The 19,396-nt window shown below is 40.8% G+C and overlaps 2 protein-coding genes across 8 annotated transcripts in view; one reads left to right on the top strand and one right to left on the bottom strand.

The window, feature by feature from the left end:
• Positions 1–2,793, bottom strand: part of BORA (BORA aurora kinase A activator) — a 47,302-nt gene extending 44,509 nt beyond the window's left edge. For 2 of the 3 annotated variants that reach the window (XM_077812248.1, XM_077812268.1), the window contains exon 1: positions 2,538–2,790. The gene's annotated coding sequence lies outside the window, so the exon portion shown is untranslated. Of the gene's footprint in view, positions 1–2,537 lie in introns of all 3 variants that reach the window. The other variant, XM_077812258.1, reaches the window with a different exon arrangement.
• A 362-nt stretch (positions 2,794–3,155) lies between these two features.
• Positions 3,156–19,005, top strand: MZT1 (mitotic spindle organizing protein 1). Of its 5 annotated transcripts, XR_013345528.1 has the most exons (5): positions 3,156–3,272; positions 15,693–15,838; positions 17,257–17,373; positions 18,145–18,250; positions 18,683–19,005. XR_013345528.1 is itself a non-coding variant. In XM_077812217.1 (3 exons), the coding sequence occupies exons 1-3, from the start codon at positions 3,224–3,226 to the stop codon at positions 17,278–17,280; spliced, it is 219 nt and encodes a 72-aa protein (XP_077668343.1). In that variant the 5' UTR covers positions 3,156–3,223; the 3' UTR covers positions 17,281–19,005. The 5 variants fall into 5 exon arrangements, 1 of the variants encoding a protein (XP_077668343.1); XR_013345526.1 differs by lacking the exon at positions 18,145–18,250; XR_013345525.1 differs by having other exon boundaries at positions 18,145–19,005.
• Positions 19,006–19,396: the final 391 nt, after the last annotated feature.

The raw sequence follows: 19,396 nt of genomic DNA, 5'->3' as shown, positions 1-19,396 counted from the left end.
GCATTCAAAAATAAAACAATGTAAAACTTTAGAGTCTACAAGTCCACTCAGTCCTACTTCTTGTGCAGCCAATCGATAAGACAAACAAATTTGTTTACATTTGCAGGAGATAATGCTGCCTGCTTCTCGTTTACAATGTCACCTGAAAGTGAGAACAGGCATTCACACAGCACTGTTGTAGCCAGCGTCACAAGATCTTTACATGCCAGATGAGCTAAAGATTCATATGACCCTTCATGCTTCAACCACCATTCTAGAGGACATGCTTCCATGCTGATGATGGGCTCTGCTCAATAACGATCCAAAGCAGTGCAGCCTGACACATGTTTTTTCATCATCTGAGTCAGATGCCACCAGGAGAAGGTTGATTTTCTGTGTTGGTGGTTTGGGTTCTGTAGTTTTCTCTTTTAAGACTTCTGAAAGCATGCTCCACACCTCATCCCTCTCAGATTTTGGAAGGCACTTCAGATTCTTAAACCTTGGGTCAAGTGCTTTAGGTATCTTTCGGAATCTCACATTGGTACATTCTCTGCGTTCTGTCAAATCTGCAGTGAAAGTTTTCTTAAAACTAACACCATGTGCTGGGTCCTTATCCGAGATGGCTAGAACATGAAATAAATGGCAGAATGCCAGTAAAAGAGAGGACGAGACATACAATTCTCCCCCAAAGAGTTCAGCCACAAATTTAATTAACGCATTATTTTTTTAAAGAGCATCATCAGCCTGGAAGCATGTCCTCTGGAACGGTGGCCATAAAGGAGCATACTAATGTTTAACATACCTGGCACGTAAACATCTTGCAATGCCAGCTACAAAAGTGCCATGAGAACACCTGTTTTCACTTTCTGGTGACACTGTAATAAGAAGCAGGCAGCATTATCTCCTGTAGAGATAAACAAACTTGTTTGTCTTAGCGATTGGCTGAACAAGAAGTAGGACAGAGTAGATTTGTAGGCTCGAAAGTTTTACATTGTTTTGTTTTTGAGTGCAGTTAGGTAACAAAAAAAAAAATTTATATTTGTAAGTTGCACTTTCACGACAAAGGGATTGCACTACAGTACTTGTATAAGATGAATTGAAAAATACTATTTCTTTTGTTCATCATTTTTACAATGCATAAATTTGTAATAAAAATAATATAGTGAGCACTGTACACTTTGTATTCTGTATTGTAACTGAAATCAATATATTTGAAAATGTAGAAAAACAATCTAAAATATTTATACATTTCAACTGGTATTCTATTGTTTAACTGTGTGATTAAAACTGGAATTAATTCTTTTAATCACAATTTTTTTTCTGAGTTAATTGCATGACTTAACTGTGATTGATCAACAGCCCTTATAATTTTTGAAGAAGCACTAACGTCCCACAGTCTAGTCAGGTTGAAAAAAGTCTGGGAAGTAGTTTCAGATTTGAGGTATCAGGCTCAGCTATGAGAGGCAGACACATAGAGGTACAGGGAAGTGCGAGGAAGATAAGACGAAGAGCAAAAACTTAGTACCTATCAAAATGAGAGTTAATGAGTACAAAGTCAAGAGAAAGGACAGAGATAGAAAGGAGAGATCAAGTTTCAAAAGACAGCTCTTATTTTACTGAAGGTTTCAGAGTAGCAGCTGTGTTAGTCTGTATCCGCAAAAAGAGAAGGAGTACTTGTGGCACCTTAGAGACTAACAAATTTATTTGAGCAAAAGCTTTCATGAGCTACAGCTCACTGCATCCGATGAAGTGAGCTGTAGCTCACGAAAGTTTATGCTCAAATAAATTCGTTAGTCTCTAACTTGCCACAAGTACTCCTATTTTACTGAAGTGTTTCTGAAGGCATTAAGAATTTGGAGATACCACTCAAAAAGTTGCTTCACACAAAGAAAATCATCTTAAAAGGAACTGCTCAATGTAACTGAAACATTTTTTATGATTAAGTGAGAGAGACATGTAAGCCACCTGAAAGAGACAGAAGTCTGTTTGGTGCCTGGAGTTTCAGAAAAAGGAATATAATCAGAACAGTGCAAACAGGAGGGAGTAGCAGGAAAGTAGAGCAAGACAGACAGCAGGAGTTAGGTAGCAGAGGTTTTAGACAGCCAACTGGGTACTCATCTGTTACAGAAGAGTAATTAAGCACTTGAATGATTTACCAAATATCTACTGGGGGAGCGGGGGGGTTGACGACTTACTCACTAAGCACCCCTACAGGAAAGTGGCGATGCTGACTTTCCTACCAGGGATTTACTTTTGTTCAGCAGCCATGTGATCTCCTGGAAGGATCTTGCCAGGCCAGGGGATGAGAAGCCTACACTGGTGTCCACACTGCCTGGTTCCTCGCGGTTATTTATTGACATTTTGGGGGTAGAACTGGGGCAAAAGAAGTTTCCTAGCGTCTAAGGCCATTCGATCATCTCGTCCAACCTCCCGTCTGCCACCAGCCATTAGTCCGAGGAAAGTCTCTCTACTCTTTCTCCCAACAACTCCCTGCTCCCGCGCGCCCCTCCCGCCGCGAAGAGGCCGGGCTATTGTCGGAGCCGCAGCGGGAAACTCACAGCCTTGCCCGCTCAGCTCCGTCGCCGGTTCCCCGTGAAAGCAGCCACCTGGCGGAGCCCGCCTGGCGAGCCGCGAACGCCAGCAGAGGCACCGCGCTCCCCGCGGACTCGGGGCCCAAGTTAACGACAAGCTTCTCCTCAGCCGCAGGCTCGCGGGACTTGGCCTGTCAGAGCCTCACGGGAGCGGGTAGCTACCTCCGCCGTTGGGTACCTGTTCAGCCACCGTTGAGCTGGGGCGGGCAGCACCGGGCGCGCCTCGCCGCTTTCACTCCGGCGGCAGCATCCCTGGCTTGGCTACTGCTTCCTCACGCGTCCGCCACAGCCCGGGAGGCTCTTTAACTGCCACGCCCCCTTTCCCCGTGGCTGCCCAATCGCCGCGCGTCCATTCTCATGCCCGGCCAATCGCGGCTCTCCGTCGCTCTCGAACGGACCAATGAACACTGGGCCACTTCACAAATTCGAACCGGTTCCTCCTCCCACCTCTCCGGTTGTTAAGCGGGCAGGCTCTATTCAAACTAATACGGCGGGTGGGGCGGGGCTTGAGGGCGACAGAGGGAGGTCAGGCAAGGACGGGCAACGGCGCGTGCGTGGTGAGGTTTTTCTGTTGGGGCGGGAATGTTTGAACGCTAGGGAGAGGGTGTCTGTTTCCGGGTTAGAGGTCTCGCGCTGAGTGGTCCTCTGTCGCCATGGCGAGCGGCGCAGCCAATTTAAACGCGGTGAGAGAGACGATGGATGGTGAGTCCCAGGAGGCCGCTTGTGGGTTTTGTTGCGGCCGCCTCGGGTGTCCGACCCGTGCAGCTGCCGTTGGGGTCGGTGTGTGACCTCGATGGGCGGCGGCGGCGTTCCCGGGCCTCAGGAGATCCCCGCGGGGTCCCCCTTTGCCTGAGGCACGTCTCCCGCCTCCCCCCCCCGGTGTGTTCTGTACGGGTCTGGCAGCGTGACCGTAGCCCGGGCTTCCGTTGTCGCGACCTATCGCAGCGGCGGCGCCCGGAGGCCTCCGTCACGGGCGGGCCCTGAAGCGCTAGGGGACGTTGTACGAGCCTGCGATTGGGGCCCGGCTCCGGGGCCGCGGCGCAGCCGTTAAGGATGGCTGCGAGCGGGCGGGAGGCTGAACTGAGGCGGCCGAGGAGCCAAGCGCGGCAGTGACAGGGAGCTCGCTCCCGTGGTCTCTGCTCTCTCTACGGGCCGCTGCTGAGAGAAGAACAAAACCACGTTCACATGGGGCGGGGGGAGAAATCAGCGTTAATATCCGGCTCTCCAGAAAGCCAGGGGTTTCTCTGAGTGAGGGTTTCCGCCAGCGCCCATGTTGTGTGTGTGTGTGTGTGAGACTCTCGCTGCCTGGATTTTATTTTCTCTCTTAAATGACATGATGCACAAGTCGACTCTGCAATGTAAACCGTAAGGAGTTGTCAGATATTGGCGGCTGCGGATTGGTCACCTTCAGGAGCAGTTTGGTTGTGAGAATTGACAAGAAAAATGGCATTTTCTAGCTCCATTATTTTCATTTTGTGTGTTCAGTTATGTCCGCTCGCTATTGACAATAATACATTTGTCTACACTAGCCCTGCAGAGCCCACAAAAGAGAATGTGAATTGGGTTCTGTTCCTTTTTACCCAGCAGGATTATTTTCAAACTCAATTTTGAAGGATTTTATGTGCAATATGATTATTGTCAATCAGGCCCAAATTATACACGTTTAACTCTATAAAACTGCAATTACTAGCTTTGTGTAATTTGGTGATAATGCACAAGTGGGACAGAACTGTGATTCAACTTTAGTTCTATTCTCTGGCTGTAATTTTAGGAATGAAAGAAAATGTATCCTTCTAGATTTAGTTAAGTAATCAAACAATTGAGGCATAATAAATGTAGGACCTGAAGATGGTTTTTTGTTTGTTTGTTTTTGTTTTTTGCACAAAGTCACTTTTCAAAGTAGAACTAGAATTGAATGTTGCACTGATGCTAACACTTTTAATAAAACTACTTCCCCCTCTTCCCCCCCCCCCCCGTCAGGAGTAAGATACAGGAAAATAATTGAAGATGATTTCCTTCATTTACTGTAATTGTGTTTGCAGTGGCTGCAAATGAAACACAAGTTCTTTTTCTTAAACACTGATATATAAACTTTTTTGGGGAGGGAAACAAATGTTAGCATGAAAATGGAAAACTGTTAAATACCCTTTAATTCAAGCTTTTTCATTACTACTATGATAAGAATATTTGGTGATGTCATGGAATGCATAGGCTCGATGCTCTGGAACCACTCAAAATGAAGTTCAGACAGGACCCTCTGGTGGCATGATACTCCTCAGGGCACACTCTCACTAGGACAAGCCTCCTTTCCTTCAGTGCTTCCTTGGGTCTGACCTCTGAGTGTTCAGCACTTCTGCTCACAGTGTGAGCTCCTCACATTGAGTCCACTTGGGTAGGACACCTAGGAAAGCCTTCCATCGCCCCTCCCAATAGGGGCCATGCACTCTATCTTTGCAGTTATAAGTGACTCAGCCAGTGAGGTAAAACAGAAGGGTGTATTAGTTGACTGGGACACAGTGTTGAACAGATCTTGTTAGTACAGAAACTCAGCAATGTCCATCTTGGGGAATCCAGAGCCCTTGGCTCTCCTGTGTGAGTCCCAAAAGGAGACTGATTCATTTCCAGCAGCCAACCCTCAGTCATGACTAGTTGCTCCTCCTCCATCCTTTGTCTCTTTCCCAGGTCTCCACCTCTCACTTTGTTCTCTAATATCTCCAGCTGGCTCTTGCAGAGGATGGGCCCTGGCTATCAGTTGCCAGGATACAGTGTCAGTTGTTGTCTGGGCCAGGCAGCAAGAGGGCAGTTACACCTGCGCTCTAGGGGTCTGCAACAATCACACACACCCTTGTACCATCACCTAGATACATAGGGGAAATTGAGGAACACACACAGTATTCAGACAAAACATTAAAAACATTCCCAGTTCATCACAAAGGGCATATTTCTTTTTGCGTTCCCATTTATGAATGGACAACAGATTGTCAAACATTAATGGTCGCAATTGGCATTATTTTTATTCTTCATATAAACAATTAAGTGTGGTCAGGTTTAACTAGTTTTGTGTTGAATGTGCATGACTAAGAATATTTTACTAATTTTAAATCTTAATTTATTAAAAGAATAATTGAAAGTGAGGAAATGCATAATTAACACTCTTCAAACATCCTTAACTCTGCTGCTATATGTAGAGCCCTGCGTGGATACAAATTTATACCTATGGATGCAGATTAAATCAGTATCTGCGGAAACGCAGGCCTCTCCCGGGAACCACAGCAGTGAAAGGAGCAGAATGGGGTGGTGCCGCTCCCAGGAGCCAACTCCCTGCACCAGCAGCTCCTCTAGCATGGCTGTACTGTCCCCAGCCCCACTCACTGGGGCAGGCACCAGGCTCGCCGGCAGCTGTCCCTTGTGCTCTTTTGTTCAACCGGCATGCACCCCCTGAAACAGGAGATGCTGACAGCTGCGGGGAAGGGATGGGGGCAGGTCTGGGGGCGATACAGCTGCGTTGGAGGAGCTGCTGGCGCAGGGCACTGGCTCCTGGGAGCGGCGGCCCAATGTTCTGATCCTTTTGCTGCTAAGGTTCCTGGGAGAGCCATGCAGTTTCGTGGATACCGATTTATATCTGTGGATATACATTTGTATCCACGCAGGGCTCTAGCTATATGCCTGATGACCTTCAACCTAAAGACCAGAAACCTTTTTCTACCCATTCACCTTCTCAATATTATATGGAACATACAAAACCCAAAGATAGATGAAAAATACATGGTTAAAAATGAAGTTTTAGCATCTACACAACATTGTCAGTCATTTACACCTGTATATAATATAAGCAAGAAAAAAATCACAAGAGCACAATTATACCAGATACCTGAGAGCTGTGTGTTTGTTGTATGTCATAAAGCAGAGTGACTTAACTTTATTTATCAGATGGGCAGTCTGGTTCAACTACTATACATGGGTTAATAATTTTGGACAATCAAATTAATGTTTTTAATTAATTGTAAGAACAGTTAGTAAAGTTCCTTTAAAAAACATCTTGCAAATTGGGGGAAGTACTAAATTCCTAATATTCAGTAGCTTGCATTAGCTTACACAGGTCAGTGTGCAGTAGCTGAAAGAGACAAGTGATTTTAGCTCAGGGGTGGGCAAACTACAGCCCGTGAGATGTTTTTATCCAGCCCGTGAGCTCCCATTGGGTAGCAGGGTCGGGGGTTGCCACGCTCCGCCTGGCACTCCCTCTGGGGAGCAGGGTCGGGGGCTTGCTGTGCTCCACCTGGCGCCCCTGACTCAGTGATGAGCAGTTTGAGCACCATCTTCCTGGAAGATTCTTCTGACACACAGAAGAGCCACATTGCGCAGGTGCGACTTCACCACCCCTACGCAGCAGCACGCCAGATCCCCTCCCAGTCTCCTACAGCACTACCCTTGAGAGCCTCAAGTGGAGGGAAACCACCCAGGGGCTGCAGTTGCACCCTTCCTAGCTTGGGTGCCTCCGCAAGTGGCACAGCTGCCTTGGTGTCACACTGCCAGCAGTGCCCCTAGGAGTCCCTGGTACTACCCCTGTAGAGCCTCCCCCCACCCCCCCACGTGCCACACCTCATGAGTCCTCTTGCCCCACCTCAGTAACATCCCTTACTATTTACACACTTTTAATGAATGCAACAGTGCAAACACAACTCAAAGTACAACAGTAAGAACATTTTTGGGGAGAGGCTGGGGCATAAAGTTACAGGTGAGTTTACACCTGCTTCTGCCTCTTGTCCACATGGGTTGTGGGATAGAGTGCCATGGCACAAAATTGTCAGGGGCACTGATGCCCAACAATTCCAGGCTAGAGAGAGGGCCCAGTTTTTTCACAGTGCGTGCCATCTTCTAAAACAGTGGTTTGAAATAGGGGCAGCAGTTACAATTTTCTTTTCCCTCTCAAAAATGGTTGCTGCCAAAAAAAAGAAAAGTGGACAGTGAGTGTCAGGTTTTCAACGAAAAATGGAATGCAAAATAGTTTTTCACAAACATGGACTCAAAGGCTGTACGCCTGATTTGTCAGGAGAGCATCGCAGTGTTCAAGGAATACAATTTGAATTGTTATTTTTCAATGAAACATTCTAATTATGGCAGCAATTTAACAAGTGAGGGCAAGAAAAGCTGAGAAACTCGCCACAAACTTAAAAACTCAGCAAAATATATATGTGCGACAAGCTGAAGTTCAGGAAGCCACTACAAAGGCAAGTTATGTTCTGGCGTTTAAAATCGCTAAACAAAATAAGGCTTTTGCTGAATGGGAGTTTTTGAAAGAATGCATGGCTGATTTTGCTGGCATGCTGTGCCTGGAATACCAAAACAAATTTGAGAACATTAGTTTGTCATGAAGAACTGTTACTCGTAGTGTAGACGTGATTGATGAACATTTGGCTTCTAAGTTGAACAAGAAAGCACAGGGCTTTACGTTGTTTGTTGTTTGTTCGATGACAGCACTGACATTAAGGACACAGTACAGTTACTGATTTTTGTCAGAGGAATTGACAACAAATTTGAAATCAGAGAAATTTTTATCAATGGAATAAATGAAAGGCACAACAAAGGGATCGGATTTATACGAGAGGGTGTCTGACTGCCTTGAACATCTGAAGCTCCCCTGGAGTAAACTGGCAAAGGTAACCACAGATGGATCGCCAAATTTAACCAGGAAAATCGTAGAACTTTTAAAAAGAATTCAGGACAAAATAAAAGAAGATGACCCTGATAAAGAGGTGATTTTTCTGCATTGTATATACATCAGGAGGCCCTCTGCAAAAATGTCCTGGACATTGATCATGTTGTTCACACAATAGTGAAAATAGTCAACTACATAAGAGCAAGGGGACTTAATCATCGCAGTTCATTTTCCATCTTGAAGACACTGAACACTAGGACTTACTTTATCATACAAATGTCCACTGGCTCAGCCTAGGAAAGGTATTGCAGTGAGTGGGGGATCTCAGAGATAAAATTTGCACTTTCTGGAGATGCAGGGGAAAGAAAATAATTTCCCTGAATTAAATAATTCAAACTGACCTTGCTTTTGGTGTAGATATCTTGGCACATTTAAATGAACTTAATGGAAAGCTACAAGGAAAGAATGTGTGTTTGTACACAAATTGTATTCTAGTGTGACAGCTTTCAAAGCCAAGTTAGTCTTGTTTTCAAACCAAATTAAGGACAAAGTGTTCACTTACTTTCCAACAATGAAATACTTGGAAGTGTCACCAGAGCAGACAGAAAACTACAGCAAATCTTTGTGTGACTTGCATGGAGAATTTTCTCATCGTTTCTCTGACTTTGAGAAGATAGAGAAGACACTGGAGCTGGTGTCATGCCCACTGTCACTTGACTACAAGAAAGCCCTGCAAGAATTACAACTGGCGCTAATTGATCTCCACTGTGATTCCACCTTGAAGGAGAAGTACAATTCAGAAAAACTGAACAAGTTTTATGCCACCTTGAGTGAAACAAAGTTCCCAAATGTCCGCAAGGTGGCACAGAAAATCCTTGTTTTGTTCAGCTCCACCTATATGTGCGAACAGACATTTTCCCTGCTGAATTACAGCAAATCTCGCTACAGATCCCAGTTAACTGACCAGCATCTCAGCTCGGTATTGCGTATTTCCACAACGAGAATGACACTGGACTTTGATGCCATTGTAAAGAAGGGTGACCAGCTGCATTGTTCACATAAATCAAAGAGGCCGTGGAAAGGGGTTAAGTTTGGTTTAATTACCAGTAACTCCTCACTTAACGTTGTAGTTATGTTCCTGAAAAATGCAACTTTAAATGAAACGATGTTAAATAAATCCAATTTTTCCATAAGATTTAATGTAAATGTGGGGGGTTAGGTTCCAAGGAAATTTTTTGGGGGCAGACAAAAGGCATTATATACTGTACAGTACTGTACTATACTGTGGTTGGGAAGTGCCCCAGGCTTACCCCACACAGGTACAGCCTGTTGCAGGCAAGGACACTAGGAAGCACCTTCACAGCAGCAATGGCAGCTTACCCAGAGAAGAACAGGTGCTGACTTTGCCAGGGGATGCTCCAGGCCCACCTCTTTCCACCCCCACTCCACCTCCTCTCCTGAGCACGCCGTATCCCTGCTCCTTCCCCACCCCCAGAAAGTCCTAAGCGCTGCCAAACAGCTGTTTGGTGGGCTTAGGGCTTTCTGGGAGGGAGGGGGAGGAGTGGAGATGTGGTGCTTCCCTGCTCCTCACCCTCCCTCCCAGCACTTCGCACTTAGGACTTTCTGGAAGGGAGGGAGGGAGGGACGGGGAGGAGTGGAGATGCAGTACTTTTCCGCTCCTCCTCCTCCCTCCCAGAAAGTCCTAAGCACTGGCAAATAGCTGTTGGCGGTGGGAGAAGCGCTGGGAGGGAGGCGGAGGAGGTGGAGAAGAGGAACTTATGCAATGCTCCCTTGTTAAGTCGCTGCTCTTCCACAAAATCTTACATGCAGTGCACAGAGCAGGCAGCCAAACGACATTATAAGGGAGCATTGCACAACTTTAAACAAGCATGTTCTCTAATTTAACAGCGACGTAACTTTGAAACAACGTTAAGTGGAAGGATGTTAAGTGAGGAGTTACTGTATTGTAATACGTTGTTATGATGGTATATTTATAATAGTAAGTAAGGTTTTATGTTTATTTCCACTAAAATGTATTTTTATTAAATTGAGTTTACTTGAATATCTCTGAATTGTTAATTTCGTGAGCATTCATGGCCCACCATACAATTTCCATACCCAGATGCGGCCCTCTGGCCAAAAAGTTTGCCATCTCCTGTTTTAGCTGCTGTTATACACAGAAACAACCATTGGCTAGTTTATATAATATCAGAGTCTTAAAATATTGACTGTATAAATAGTGTTTTTTCCCTTACTTTGGCTAATCTAAATCTTGTTAACAGTGAAATTGAAGTGGCATGACAGTAGGTGGTGATCAACTGAAAATGCTTACTTACTGTTTTCAGCTTCTGCCTGCTGAGCTGTACAAATGCTAGTTCTAAAAAAACCCCTGCAGATTTGTGAGCCAAAAGTGCCTAAAGTGTAGTCTTTCAAAATCTATAATACTCGTATTTCCCCTCTGATGTATGCAATGATTTCTGGGAGGACCCATTTACTGATATGTCCAGGTTTGTATAGTTATGCCTGGTACCTGCACAGTTAGAATCATTAGCATCCAGTCAAATTCTTCTTTTGATAATGCTTGCTAATACAAAATGAAGTGACATTCACCCCAGTTCACACAGTCAGCATAAAACTTAAGTGGTACCTAAGTCTTATGCTGGCCTTTCTCACAGAGGTGAATTTCACCCATTATCACTACATTTAAAATAAAAAATGGCATGCTCCACAAAAGTTGTCTAAAATTATAAAATTGCATCTAGCTATCTATATATCCAGTATTTAGATCACTGTACGCCAGTTTGATGTTTCAAAGGCATTAAGTATTCATATAGTCATTAGTCCCCTTTTGATCTTAAGTGCTGTTTTATGTGCTTACAGCCCTCATTTCCTTGCCTCATTAGCAAAATAATAACTATACTTTTTACCACCCTGGCTTTTGAGAGTAAGTCTATGTCCACACTACAGATCTTACAGTGGCATAGCTGTATTGCTGCAGCTGCGCTGCTGTAAGATCTCCCATGTAGCCAATCTATGCCAACAGGAGTGAGCTCTGCCATCAGCATAATTAAACGACCCCTCCAACGAGCAGCAGTAGCTATGTTGGTGGGAGAGAATCTCCTGTTGACATAAAGCTGTCAACACCAGCACTTCTGTCAGTAAAACTTAGGTTGGTCAGGGGTTGTTTTTTTCACACCCCTGAGTGACATAAGTTATACCAACATAAGTGGTAGTGTAGACAAAACCAAGGCTATCTTGACAGTAGCTTTGATTTGGCCTTTTAGAATGTGTTCGAAAGCATTTGAGAGAAGAAAATAAAATTATATAGCTGAATTTGGAGAGAGAGAGTGTTCCTGCTCAAAAAAATCATACCATGGTCAGAATAAAGTAAAATTAGAGCAACTATTAATGAGAGATTAAGAAAAAAAATAGTTATAAAAGTTGCAAATATGTGAAAAAAATTATAATAGAACCTCAGAGTTACGAACACCAGAGTTACAAACTGACCACTTGACTAAGCACCTCATTTGGAACCGGAAGTAAGCAATCTGGCAGCAGCAGAGACAAGACAGAAAAAAAACAACAAATACAGTATTGTGTTAAATGTAAATTATTAAAAGAAAAGGGGGTGTGGGGCTAAAAAAATTGACAAGGTAAGGAAACTTTCTGTGCTTGTTTACTATGCAGAAGAAAAATGCTGCTTTTAACCATCTTAATTTAAATTAAAGTTTCACAGCTGTATGAAGTCAATGTTCAGTTGTAAACTTTTGAAAGAAAAACCATAATGTTTTGTTCTGAGTTATAAAGGTTTCAGAGTTACGAACAGCCTCCATTCCCAAGGTGTTCGTCTTTCAATGGGAGGTATTTGGTACCTAAAATAGTGGAATTTTCAAAAATACCTAAGTGCCTAATCTCCCTGTGATTTCAATCATGAACACTAGAGTCAATTTTTGAGGCTCCTGAATCACTTAACCAGCTTTGAAAAATCTAGCCTTAGTCTCTCTCTGCCTCAGTTCCCATGTTTGAAAAAGAGGTGAATAGTACTTGCTTATCGCATAGGGCTGTTGAGGATAAATACATTAAGATTGTGAGGTGCATGGGTACTATGGTAATAGAGGCCATGTAAGTACCATAGAGAGATTTTACCCTGTGGTACATTATAATAGCTAAAGAAACAAGGAAAACGAATCAACATTAGACTTTATAAGGGTCTTACTGAGATTTGAAATTCTAAATTATGCTGTATATTGTTTAATTTCATAAAAAGTAAAAGTTATATGCGTAAACGAACTAACCTTAGGCTGGAATGTAAGATATCTTTCCATAAAACCCCATTACCAAGTGCTAATAAAAGAGAAATTCTGCAGAGAATAGGAGCTGAAATTAGTCACTGAAAAGTTGTGAAATTCTCTGCCTCAAACTATCAAACACTACTTTTCCATTGGAAAAAAAAATCCATTAGAACAAAGTAATCAGAAATGTATATGCCCAGGAAATATATACTAAAAGCTCATTTAAAAAGTTAAATATATTGTTCTGACTTCAAAATATACTGTGTTTATATAATTACAGTATTTTCAAGGTCATTATGAGAGAATTACAGCCACCTTTTAGTTAAGCAGGGAGAACATATCAAATAGAACTCACAGTTCAAAAGTGCTGAACACTTGGCAGCTCCCACTGACTTTGTTGGGCTCTTCTGGGTGCTTAGCACTTCTGAAAATTAGGCCATTTACCTAGGTGCCTAATTATGGACATAGATTCCTAACTTTCGGCACCCATTTTTGAACATCTGGGCCTGGCCTATATGTTGTGGGTGATCTTATTTTTTTTTAAGCTATACTTCAGTACACCATAAATTTATACTGCAGTAAAACATTTTTCGTATTTGTGAACTATATATCTTGTCAATATTAGCACATTAGGTATTAGAACAGCCATCTGTTGTCCGAGTGTGTCAAGGTTCCTCCCCCACTCTGAACTCTAGGGTACAGATGTGGGGACCTGCATGAAAAACCTCCTAAGCTTATCTTTACCAGCTTAGGTCAAAACTTCCCCAAGGTACAAAATATTCCACCCTTTGTCCTTGGATTGGCCGCTACCACGACCAAACTAATACTGGTTACTGGGGAAGAGCTGTTTGGAAACGTCTTTCCCCCCAAAATACTTCCCAAAACCTTGCACCCCACTTCCTGGACAAGGTTTGGTAAAAAGCCTCACCAATTTGCCTAGGTGACTACAGACCCAGACCCTTGGATCTTAAGAACAATGAACAATCCTCCCAACACTTGCACCCCCCCTTTCCTGGAAAATGTTGGATAAAAAGCCTCACCAATTTACATAGGTGACCACAGACCCAAACCCTTGGATCTGAGAACAATGAAAAAGCATTCAGTTTTCTTACAAGAAGACTTTTAATAAAGATAGAAGTAAACAGAAATAAAGAAATCCCCCCTGTAAAATCAGGATGGTGGATACCTTACAGGGTAATTAGATTCAAAATATAGAGAACCCCTCTAGGCAAAACCTTAAGTTACAAAAAAGATACACAGACAGAAATAGTTATTCTATTCAGCACAGTTCTTTTCTCAGCCATTTAAAGAAATCATAATCTAACACGTACCTAGGTAGATTACTTACTAAAAGTTCTAAGACTCCATTCCTGGTCTATCCCCTGCCAAGACAGAATATAGACAGACACACAGACCCTTTGTTTCTCTCCCTCCTCCCAGCTTTTGAAAGTATCTTGTCTCCTCATTGGTCATTTTGGTCAGGTGCCAGCGAGGTTACCTTTAGCTTCTTTACCCTTTACAGGTGAGAGGAGCTTTCCCCTGGTCAGGAGGGATTTCAAAGGGGTTTACCCTTCCCTTTATATTTATGACAGAGTGTAATGGTGAAAGGAATGAAGTAGCATTTCTATTTCAAATTTTGGAAAGCTTTGTTTCTTTGCGATTATAGAAACGTTATGAGTGATATTTCTTAATATAAATAAATCACTGTTGTCAGGGAGTCTTGCTGAAGACTGAACCTTGTACTGTTCTACAATAATGAAAGCTTTTCAGAAGATTCAAAATGGAGTAGTATCTAGTCAAAGGATGCCATTTGATCACAAACATGCTTGGATGAAGACAGGTTTCAGAGTAACAGCCGTGTTAGTCTGTCTTTGCAAAAAGAAAAGGAGTATTGGTTAGTCTCTAAGGTGCCACAAGTACTCCTTTTCTTTATGCTTGGATGAAGATGCTTGTACTGGAATGAGCAAGTTCAGTCATTGTTAGCAGATGAGACGAATGTAAGGCAAAAGGGTAATGATGGTGGGAAAAACTAGCCAGTAAAAATCTAGAAGAAGTATCTTGAGTCACTGAATCAAGTGATGGCCATTCTTGTAACACGTGGCATTGTCATTGTCAAAGGGAGAGCCAGGTATAGATGTAGGAGTGAGGGCCTAGGACAGTGGTTCTCAACCCAGGGTTCACGTACCCTAGGGGATGCACAGAGATGTTTCCAGTCAACTCATCTAGATATTTGTCTAGTTTTACAACAGGCTACATAAAAATACTAGAGAAATCAGTACAAACTAAAATTTCATACAGACAATGACTTGTTTATACTGCTCTATCTACTGTACACAGAAATGTAAATACAATATTTATATTCCAATTGATTTATTTTATTTATTTATTTATAAATAATAAAAATGATAAATTAAGCAATTTTCCAGTAATAGTGTGCTGTGACACTTTCATAGTTTTATGTCTGATTTTATAAGCAAGTAGTTTTTAAGTGAGGTGAAACTTGGGAATATGCAAGACAAATCAGACCCCTGAAAGGGATACAGTAGTCTGGAAAGGTTGAGAGCCACTGGCCTAGGACACTTTTTAAAAGCTTAAATTAATATTTGCTTTTGAGAACAAATAAAATTTAATATTTATGTCTGTATTTTCAGACAAAACTTTAATATTGAGTAAAATTGATAATTAAATATGCAGTAATACAAAACAATATTATAATGTTGTAATAATTAATTAAAACTGCTCCTGTTTTCTTTCCAACCTTCCATTTAATGGACAAAGATTTGAATTATCATTACAATTTTAGAATTTTTTAAAATCACTGTCTACAAATAAAAGCTTACTACATTCTGTAGACATGTTGACTATTCTTCCTATAACAACAGTAAACAAGTAATATCCTGGTTCAGTGAATGGGGAACACTAGAGTAGAGAATGTAAGTGTGGATCTGAGTTTGGAGTCTGGGGCTTCTGACTCACACAGGGAAGGTAATTATGAATGTTACAGGAGGGGTTCACACGGGGGGTGGATAGGTAGTGTTTCCATTGTCACCATCCACAGAGGTTCAGCTTTTGAAAATCCCACCCTTAAGAAATAAATTATTTTAAAGAGAAATGTCAGTAATCTCCTTTTAACTTTAACAAAAACTAATTTTAATTTTTTAAAAATTGTTGCAGTTCTGCTTGAGATTTCAAGAATATTAAACACTGGTTTGGATATGGAAACGCTGTCTATTTGTGTGCGGTTGTGTGAGCAAGGTATAAATCCAGAGGCCTTATCCTCAGTAATTAAAGAGCTACGCAAGGCTACAGAAGCGCTAAAGGTAAGGCAGTTTATGTAAAACTTGCAGAGTTTGTTTTTTAAAAAAAATTAAAGCAAATCAAAGTTCAAATTACTGCACTTTCAGCTTTTTGTACGAAATTGTACCTTTTCCTTGCATTTTAAATAAGATAAAAATAATAAGCCTAGGAAACAAACCCTGTTGCCTTCATCCTGTATTGCTAATAGGATTTGGTCCCAAGAACAGAAACTGCAGATAGCAAACCTTATAAATTTTTACTTGCTTTTTTTCTCCTTACTTTGAATGAGTAACATGTTTTGATGGACCAATAAAATTACTAACTTTCTTTATTATCAATCACAGTAGTAAAAAATGGGCAAGTGGGCCTTTTTGTTGTTTGAGTGAACAGGTACACTTTCGTGACAGTTTTGCAAAGGTATAAATAATGTAGAGCCAGAGACTGGATTCTCTAACTATTTGTTTATCAGATTCTCAAATTCTATCAACAGATCCACACTTAGGCTCAATTCCCATTCACCTATATATCAAATACAAGCTCCTTGTTTTTTATCTTTAAGGCTCTTCATAATTGAGCCCTACACACTCTAGCTGCTTTAGTAATCTTTCTCTTTTCTTCAAATCCCAATTTAAAAAAAAAACAAACTACATAAATGTAGACAAATACATGTAACTGAGAAGGCAGTATCAGTTCTTCCCCACATTAACTTTCTTGTATGTCATATCCGCAATCCCTACTTTTGTCTGTAGAGTCTTTCAGGGCAAGGGTATCTCTTCTGTGTTTATCCGGCATCCAATGATACCATTATATAAATATTTACTGCTGCTGCTGCTACTATTACTACTACTATTAAAATGATCTGTATAACTCACTGTAGTGTTATTTATGAATTATGCCAGTGTCCCAAATTCATGCAGATAAAATGTTTATGCTACACCATTATGTATTTCATATTATATAATAAAAACATAAAAAAGACAAGAATAAGGATTCATATACATTTCACACATTTTTTTGTTGTTTTGGTTTACAGTTTAACAAGTAGGTGCGACTACATGACTATGTTTGGGTCTGTAGTAAAACATGCCCTAATCTGAACACCACCTGCATGAGTCAGTGCGAAAAGACCAGGTACAGCTCCTTGTTAGAATTATACACTTGGCTTCCCTGTGTCAAATTTTGTCAAGTGATGGCTAAATGAATAAAGGAAGGATAGTGGGAATCAAAAATATTGTGAAAATGAAAATAATCCATGAAAGAGCCTTTTAAGCAGCATATTAAGATTACATATCACATGATTTATGATCTGTAAACTATTTAAACATTGTTGACCAAATAAAAGTAGTTGCAAGAAATGACCATAAGTGTTCTAGCTGATCTATATCTCCACAGTGTTTATTTTCAGTGGGTTCATTATAATGAATTGTACTTCTCTTTCTAGGCTGCTGAAAATATGACAAGTTGACTTCATGGGAGAAGATCTCTTGATGAGATAAATGTCGAGCTGGCAAAGGGTTTGAAGACTGGCTGCTATTCAGAAATATAGAATGAAGTTACTGTATGTCAGGTTTCAAAACATTTCTGTAATCTTCTTTAAAAAGAAAAGGATGAGATGTAAAAGTATAAAGCTTTATACAAAAGTGGGGGGGAAAAGGCATATTGATGGAATTATCTAATAATTATTCGTTGCTTACTTTTTTCCTTGTTTTTTTGTAGACTATAGTACTTTGGAAATAGCATGATTATTATATGTATTCCTTATAAATCTGAGCTTTAGTTTTATAAACAGTCTGTCAAATATTGCATGTTCACTGAATCTACCTAAAAGTTTAGTGAAACTTAATCACACCAATATAGTAGATATAACTTGTTGAGAGTTTTATTATGAACTCTTAATTTTGGATGGCTGATGCATAATGGATTTATTAGTTTATTTTCTTCTGGTATGAAACTTGGCATTCAACTTCAGGTGCACTTTTTTATGTACAAGTTATAATTTAAATCCATTCTGGGTTTTGTTTTTAATCAGAGAGCAGGGGAAAATAGTGAGAGTTGGCTTGCTTCTTTAAAAAAAAAAAAAGCTTAAAATTTCAAAATGAAACTTATCATTTTGATAGTTTTTTTTCCCAGAACTGAATAATGTTTATTTAAAAAAAAAAAAAAAAAGCCCAAGACTTTTCTAACAAGCTGACCTAAGTCTGCAAGCAGTTACTGTACATACAGATGTGTATATATACTTAAATTCCATAGTACATCTTTTATGCATTATATGGAATATTCTATTGACTTCAGTAGTGCTTTAATTAGGTTTATATCCTGTCCATTACAGGTCACAAGAATTCTAATGGAATATTTGTTATCTTCATCCTAGTCCAAGTATAGACCAGAGATGTCAAACTGATTAGGAAAGAGCGAAATTCCATTTTTTTATTATGGTCAGTGAGTTTGGGTATAAGACTATTTGCTCCCCTCAGTTGACAGTAGAATATCCACTGATGTCTAAAAAGCTTGCATAGGAATCCATGGTAGAATATACAGTAACTACATTTTTTGTTATCATTTTAGCATTCATTATCACTCAAAGGGAAAATATACTTACATTCAGGAGAATTGCTATTTCTCCCCTTTTGTTTCTCTCTCCATCCTCCTTTCTTTATTTCCTTCCTTCTCCCTGTTTCTCTATGTCTCCACTTCAATAATTCCCACCCATTTCCCATTTTATCTATTGAGTAGTTGTCATTACTGAGTTTAAAGCAGTGGTGGGCCGCATGCGGCCCGTGGGTTGCAGGTTGCCCACCACTGGTTTAACGTCACCCCAACACAGATTAATAGGAAGCAGAGATCACACTTCTGTTTTATTGTTTTAGGTTGTCTGCGGACTCGAGAAGATAACACTGTATTGACTTACATTTGGAAAGCTATCTTTGCAGCCTGGAGGCAGAAAAACCTTTTTAAAAAATGTAATCTTAGATTCTGTATAATCTGAGTAGGACATGAGGACCACAGAAATGCATCAAGCAGGCCTAATGGTTCACACCCCTATTATAGACAATATGTAAAATATACATTCATTTTAATGGTGATTTGCATAGTTTTATGTTTATTTTGTTACCTGGTAACATGATCTTTTTGGTTTGTTGTTTTACATATGTGAAATAAAACACTTTAGTATCAAACCTGGGAAATTTAACTGTAGTGATGTATGCTAAGTATCATCATGGTACATTAGTGGCACCATAATGAAAGTTGACACATTTTAATTAGTGCTTTTCTGACTTGAATATTTATGGGGGAGAATAATGAAAATTATAAATGCGAACATGTTTGAATTGTCTAAAGTATTTTCAGTTCCCAAGGTACTTTCAAAACAGTTTTTCATATTTTTACAGTGTCTTGGGTTTTTTGTAATGTTTTTGGTGATGAGTGGGAAGAAGAAAGTAAAAAAAAAAAAGCACAGTTGAATATTGGGGTGTGGGCACAGAAAATTAATAGGTAACTAGTTTGCGTAATTGAGTGGTGTCAAATCAGTTTACAACAGTATAGCAAAAAATGACAAAAGATTGAAGAGCATGCTGGTAATG

The sequence above is a fragment of the Eretmochelys imbricata genome, chromosome 1 (assembly GCF_965152235.1).
Source record: "Eretmochelys imbricata isolate rEreImb1 chromosome 1, rEreImb1.hap1, whole genome shotgun sequence".
In the NCBI taxonomy this organism is placed as follows: Eukaryota; Metazoa; Chordata; order Testudines; family Cheloniidae; genus Eretmochelys; species Eretmochelys imbricata.
This window is presented reverse-complemented; position numbering and strand designations above follow the sequence as displayed.

Bases quoted from the DNA above. Each gene is read 5' to 3' on its own strand.
- MZT1 (XM_077812217.1), top strand. From the start codon at position 3,224: ATGGCGAGCGGCGCAGCCAATTTAAACGCGGTGAGAGAGACGATGGAT. The intron at 3,273-15,692 runs GTGAGTCCCAGG...AAATTGTTGCAG, and splicing joins GGTGAGAGAGACGATGGATG to TTCTGCTTGAGATTTCAAGA. The intron at 15,839-17,256 runs GTAAGGCAGTTT...TTCTCTTTCTAG, and splicing joins AGGCTACAGAAGCGCTAAAG to GCTGCTGAAAATATGACAAG.